Source organism: Triticum aestivum, chromosome 6B (genome assembly GCF_018294505.1).
Source record: "Triticum aestivum cultivar Chinese Spring chromosome 6B, IWGSC CS RefSeq v2.1, whole genome shotgun sequence".
Taxonomy (NCBI): domain Eukaryota; kingdom Viridiplantae; phylum Streptophyta; class Magnoliopsida; order Poales; family Poaceae; genus Triticum; species Triticum aestivum.
The window spans coordinates 654267026-654273492 of record NC_057810.1 but is presented as its reverse complement, the minus strand read 5'-3'; the positions used below and the strand labels follow the sequence as shown (position 1 = coordinate 654273492).

At 49.6% G+C, this 6467-nt stretch overlaps 1 protein-coding gene across 1 annotated transcript; it reads left to right on the top strand.

Moving 5' to 3' along the window:
* Window positions 1–501: 501 nt before the first annotated feature.
* Window positions 502–3263, top strand: LOC123138538 (uncharacterized). The gene is made up of 4 exons (XM_044558519.1): window positions 502–1045; window positions 1409–2293; window positions 2413–2565; window positions 2668–3263. Exons 1-4 carry the CDS (start codon window positions 995–997, stop codon window positions 3058–3060), a joined length of 1482 nt encoding a protein of 493 aa, XP_044414454.1. The 5' UTR covers window positions 502–994; the 3' UTR covers window positions 3061–3263.
* Window positions 3264–6467: the final 3204 nt, after the last annotated feature.

Genomic DNA, 6467 nt, shown 5'->3' with positions numbered 1-6467 from the left:
TGGCTAGCACCAAAGGCAGCTAAAACATGAGCTAGCTTATTACATGCCCTCGGGGCAAAAGAAAAGACAACACGACTGAAATTTAGTCTGGCAAATTGACGAATCTCTCTAAACAGGAGGCCTTCAGCAGCTAGATCCATCTCAGATCCTTGTAGAGCCTTGACTAGAACCTGGCAGTCCAGCTCAACCTGGACGTTCATCATGCCCCAGTTAGTCTTTTAGTTACCACAAGGTTGGGTCCTGACAGGCTGCCGCAGTCGTCGACATCGCCACCCGCTGCTCCACGTACGATACCGCGGTCGCCACCACCGACGAAGGGAACGTCTGAGAAGCTTTTTTTTCTCGAAAGACACTGCAATCGCGGGTTGGGCCTTGGCCCATCCGTGACATCATTCCTCCATCGCAGGCCACAGTACACATCATCAACGGTGACCCATTTCTCAAAATAAAATAAAAAAATCAACGGTGACCCCTCAAAAAAACATAACGGTGATCCCTACCCTGCCACGCCGCCCACCCTCGCAGGGTTTCATCATCAGAGAGGAAAGACCGAAAAGGGGATCTGAGGTCAGCTATGCGCCGCTTGCCCCGCCGCCTCCCGTCTGCCGAGCTCCCGCCACGCGCCATCGCCCTTGCCTGATGCCTCGTATGAGGATTGAGTGGTGCTTCAGAAGAGACGACCGAATAAGCAGCTCCCAATCTTATCTTTGGGAGCTGCAGTTCCCAATCGAAGCAGCAGCAGCAGCAGTAGCTCCTTTTCGAGCTGCCATCCGCAATCCAAGGAATCAAGCGGCTCCTCTCCGAGTCTCCTTTTTTCAGTGGCAATCCGGAATCAAAGCAGTCCTTCCCGGGCTGCAATCAGAAACAGGTCCTGTTTCCAGTTTTAATATAAGTCTCCGAGCTGCTGCTATAAATCTGGCCTGGCGGCAACCGTGGTACCCGCCAGTTTTAAGAGGATACGATCAACTCCCTTCGGCGGCCGACTGCCAGATCGATGGCCAAACCATCCGTGGACGGCCTCGGCAAATCCTCCCTCGATATGGTGGTGAGTCTGTCCTCCTGTTCCTTTTTTCCTTTAGGTGGAACTCTTACAAAGTCAGCGCATGATCAGAATTCGTCGTCGAATTTTACCTTTTTGGTTGGAAAAATATATTAAAATTGCCTCAGTCCCTTGAAAGTATATCGTCAAATTTGCGGGGTTTTTTTTTGTCCAAAGTATAAAAACTGTATAGTTATAATCAAAATTGCATCCTTTTGTGGGCAAGTACAAAAATTGTACAATCAAAATTGCGTCTTTCTTTGGGAAGTATGAAAATTGTGTCTACGTTTGTGGAGAATATTAAAACTGCACCTGTGATGAGACTAACATAAGAAATCAACTATGGTTTGTTTCCATATCAAAATGTAGGAGGACAATGGAGTTGACAGGCTCAGTAAGTTGCCTGATGACGTTTTGCTCAACATTGTGGAGCGACTTGATATCGCTGATGCTGCACGAGCCACCATCCTCTCCAGACGCTGGAAGCACATCCCTGCTATACTCTCAAAGATTGCTATAATGGTTGCTTCTTTTCAACCCAAGCATGAAGGTGGGAAGTTAACCTCAGATGATATAGTTCGGGCCAATACCAATGTGCTGGAAGCAACCAGGAGCATACTGGAAAAGAGGGCTGCAAGTCCACACACCATTCACCTGCTGCGCATGCAATTCTACTTGGGAGATGAGTCCATTTTCATTGGTCAGACTGTTGCCAACACCATAGCAACACACAAGGTTGCTTCAGTTGAGTTCACAATCTTGACCAAGGTGCGCACAAATTTTACCAATAATGACCTGCTCACTCATGGGAGGCAGTTCATGTCATTCCTTGATTCGTGTCCAAACACATTTGGTGGTCTTGCACGCCTCACGCTAGAGAATTTGAGGTTAGGAGAATCAGGCTTTCCCAAAATTTTCAGTATATGCAAGCAACTCGAGTTCCTCTGCCTCTACCACTGTGATATGGGCATTGAGTCTTTGCTGGAAGTGGAACACCCACAACTCAGTGAACTGGTGATTGCCCGTAGCGTGCTTATTAAGAGGGTTGATCTGAAGTGGGTACCAAAACTCACCGTACTGAAATTTAATATATTTCGATCTCAAGATGACCCCTTCTGTCTTGGCTATGTCCCACTGCTCCAGACTGTGAGCATCATTAATACTGGTTTTTCTTGGCACAAGATGCTCAGGATAAGTGAGTTGCTGGGTAAAACCGCCATAAGCAACCTCCATTTGAACTTCAAAAGTGAAAAGGTTAGTGAAGGTTCTCAATGTTGTCAGTGATGTGCGTAAGTTTTGGTGTCCGTGGTGGGTGGAGGTTATAATCACTATTTTTGGTTAACATAATTCTGTATTTCCCCCCTCTTGTGCAGATTTGGGTCAAGCCGGAAGGTCGAAGACAATTGTTACCAGTGTTACACAAGCTAAGGCTTGTGAATTTGATTAACATTTCTGAAGAATGCGATCTGTCTCGGATAATGTTCATACTTCAAGGTGCACCCACCCTTAAGGAACTACGCATCTTGGTGAAGTCTTGTGCCGATTATTCGATTCTCGTTTTTATTATCTCACTCTGAAGTTCAAACTTGCTGTGGCCAGTTAAGAATTTTTTACCTGAACAAATGCAGGTGCGGGACCATTTATGTGAAATGGTAACGGGGGAGCGGAGAAAAAAGTATGCCTTTAGCGAGGAGAAGGACAAGGGACTAGAGTGGGAACCATCTGCATCTGATTTCAAGCACCACAACCTTGCCGAGCTCAGAATCTATGGGAGGTTTGAAGCAGAAGAAAATATCGTGCGCTTTGTCAGGAATGTCATGGAAGCAGCGGTGAATCTCGAGGACATAAAACTTTATAAGAGTCCAGTGTGTGAGAATTGCAAGCACATGCTCCAGGAGTGGACGTTGAAGGAGAAGTCGTTGCTTAGCTACAAACTCAGCAAGGGGATGCTGTCTTCGCTCGTCCGGATTCAGTTCCCAAGTTTAGGGAATTTTTTTACTTGGCCAAAGCACTGCGCTTGAGCTGCAAGCTGCGTTTTTTTTGCGGGGCTGCAAGCTGCAGTTGACAGGAGTTGTTGTATGCGTCGATTAATTGTCACTTAGTCAATCTTTTCAATTATCTGTGTTTTGAGATTGTACTGAGTCGAGGAGGATAAGGAGTAACTCTTGACATTAGTGTGAAGTATTTTGGCAAATGAAAGTTATGATGTGTTATTCGTGGCAAATGCTTGCTCCTTGTTTTTGTTGTGAAATCGCTAACATTACCGAGGACATCTCCAATGCCGGCTCCCAAAAACAGACATAGGGGGTGTTTGGTTTCAGGGGCTTTTTTGTGTTGGGACTAAAAAAAGTTCATAAAAGTCCCTAACAAACCAAACAAGGAGGGACTTTTTTGGAACTTTTTGCTAAAAGTTCTGAAAAGCACCTCCTTAAGAGTCTTTTTTAAAAAGTCCTACGGACTAAAAAAAGTCCTAAGACTAGAAAACCAAACACTACCGTAGTATTTATTCACGACTTTGACGCTTCCACGGACACCCATATGGAGCTGCACTTGCCCCAAACCTCTGTCAGCAATACAAACAAAAATTACCCCAAACCTTCGTCTGCAATACAAACAAAAATTAAACCAGAGATGGACAAATATCATGCAGACCTACATAAAATCCAATATGATTTACATAAACTGGACAATATTTCGTATGTTGAACTATAAAACTTAAAAAACCTAAAGCAGACGTATTCATGCAACATACAAAATTTGAGATAATTTACATGAACCGTTCGGTATTTCGTCCGTTCAACTAAAACTTAACAAAAAACCGAAAGTAATTTGTAGCGGGCAGTGACCTCGTATGCCTGGCCGGCGGCACCTTTGTTGCCGTCCATGCAATCGTCAGAGTTGGAACACCCGTCGAGGCCTTTCTAGCAGCGGAAGGGCGCGGGGGCACGACAGCCTTGCCTGGTCACCGCCTATCGCTCGCCGAGGAGCCACTCGGCTTCCTCCTGGGCCTTGTGTCGGGGATATACCCCGCGGTGTAACCCGTCGGATGTATGACCCAGCTGGAGCTTGGCGACTCACTGGCGACCCGCCCGGACCTGGCGGTTTACGGGCAATCCGCCTGAACATTGCGACTCACTAGTGACCCGGCGGGCTGATCAGACGGACGACAAGGCCCAAGGCCCAGTAGGTTGGTTCATGTGATGGTGGGCCGGCTTAAGAGGAAAGGCGTGGAATATTTTCCTTACAAGGAATCAAGATCTGGACTTGTATCTGGCTTGTATTAGAAGATAGACTAGTCCTAATCCTACTAGGACTCCACATGTAACCCGTCCCTTCAACTTATATAAGAAGGGGCAGGGCACCCCAAGAAGGGGGGAAATAATCTTGAGGGCTAGACACAACTAGAGGAGAGCCTGCTTACATAGCAACTCCCTCATGAGCATATTGAATAAGACCTAGCCACAAACAGTATGTAGGGTTATTTCCGGATGATGTTTTCCGGGGCCCGAAGCTGTCTAAATCTTGTCTCGTGTGCTAATCCGCTTCGATGATCTACACGCGTCTCTCGTCCCGATCAACCCCTCTCAAGCTACTACCTAGTTGTGTTGGCCTCACGAAAAGTCCTCACACTAGGACATATGCCGTGACAAATCCACGACACCTTGTGCACGTCTCGTGTCGGCCAACGTCGACCCTGACTGGGGAGCCCTGCCCTTCCCCTTGCTGGAGGTGAGGCGGTGTCGCTCAGCGACGATTCATCCTCTATCTTGGCAAGCTCCCGTCGACGTGGCGTAGGCGCCGCACAGACGTCTCCGTGGTGGTGACGGGCCGGTCTCGGGCCCATGGCTCCGCTAGGTCGGGTCTGCGTGAACCGAGGCCGGCATGACGTCGGACTTTGCGAATGCCGCACCCTTCTCTGCCAATGTCGTGCTCCACAAAGACGAGTAGCCGTCAGGACGACCAATATAGTGGAGGAGGCACCCTCGCACCTTCACGATGGGCACCTCCTCCTTCACGGCCTTGTCACACCAGACGTGGTGCGACCGTAACATTTGTTGGTTGACGCGGTTGTACCGGCTGTGCGATGGCAACGCCGGCTCACCCTTCACGCGTCGTTCGATTTGGACATCACGGTTGCGCTAGGGAGAGATCCTTCTTGACGCGCCGGACAAGCGGTGATGCTAGCTCCACCTTGAGACGGTGGAGGGGCGGTGCGAGACCGCCATCCTTGAGTGACCACTCAATGAGGAGCGCCAGGTGAGGCTAGTATTCCTCCTTCGTGCCGCCCTCCCCCCCCACCCCCCCCCCCACAACACACACACACAAGGAAGTGTAGTTGCTGCTACTCCTCCTTGTCGGAGGAGAGGATGATCTCCTCCTTCGTTGAGGAGCCGGGCAATGTGGAGTACGATGGCCCAAGAGAGCTATGGTGATGGGGCCATGATCCGGATTTGGAAGAAACCAATCACTAGCACAGAGAACCATGACTTGGTCATCGTCGCAGAGAAGAGAGGAGATATAACGGCGGTGAGCTAAGAGGAAGGGAGTGGCAGTGAGAAGAGAGGAAAGAATAAGAGATATCATGTGGATGGAGCTGGAGCCGTGCTTAAATAGCCGCGCCAAGCGAGTGGATGGGCAGTCAGCTTCAATGTGGCGCACCGGCCGAAGTGGGCTTCTCGGTCGTCGCCGCGTCGATATTAAAGCACCACCGCCCGCTCGTCCGATCGTGTTGCTCTGGACGGCGTCAATGTTGTCAAGTCACGTCCGCTCTGGAGCGGCTTGACCGACATGAATGCACGACACCCGTTTCACGCTGAGAGGATTTGAGTGGATCCAACACGTACATGGCCAATGTGTTGCAAACCTCCTCTTACTTTGCGAGAGTTCTAACACGCAATGGATGCCTTGTACTGCCCGGACACATCCATCCGGACGTTTGCGGGCGTTCAAGGTCGGTGTTGGAGATGTCCTCTTAGCGATCTGGAGGTGGACCGTGCTGGTCATTGTGTCGTCGTGGAGGTCAAACTTTGTGCTTCGTGTCGCTCATGCCAGGAAAATTCACTAACCTGAGGAGAGAAAAAACCACTAAGGGTGTCTCCAACGGCAACCCGCAAACCGCCCGCATCCGTTCGGACGTGTTGTCCAAACTGCGAAAGCCATCCAACATGGTCCTGTATCGGTCCGTGGCATGGTTTGGACGTGTTTTCTCCCGTAAACCAGAGATAAACGTGGGGAGCTCTGCAGGAGTTCGGACACACGAAACGTCGCTCTCTGCCCCTGGCCCACCCAAAAGGAAGGCGGAGCCCGCGCTTTTGGATCATCCCTCATTGTTTTCGTGCCAAAATTCCCCACTATTTTCTTCCATCACCGCGTGCTCTCCATCCAATTCCCGCTCTTTTCTCCCACCCTCTCCTTTCTTACGCCGCCG

Excerpts from the sequence above, each read along its gene's own strand:
- LOC123138538 (XM_044558519.1), top strand. The coding sequence starts at position 995 with ATGGCCAAACCATCCGTGGACGGCCTCGGCAAATCCTCCCTCGATATG. Across the intron at positions 1,046-1,408 it reads AATCCTCCCTCGATATGGTG|GAGGACAATGGAGTTGACAG; the intron begins GTGAGTCTGTCC and ends ATCAAAATGTAG. Across the intron at positions 2,294-2,412 it reads TGAACTTCAAAAGTGAAAAG|ATTTGGGTCAAGCCGGAAGG; the intron begins GTTAGTGAAGGT and ends CCTCTTGTGCAG.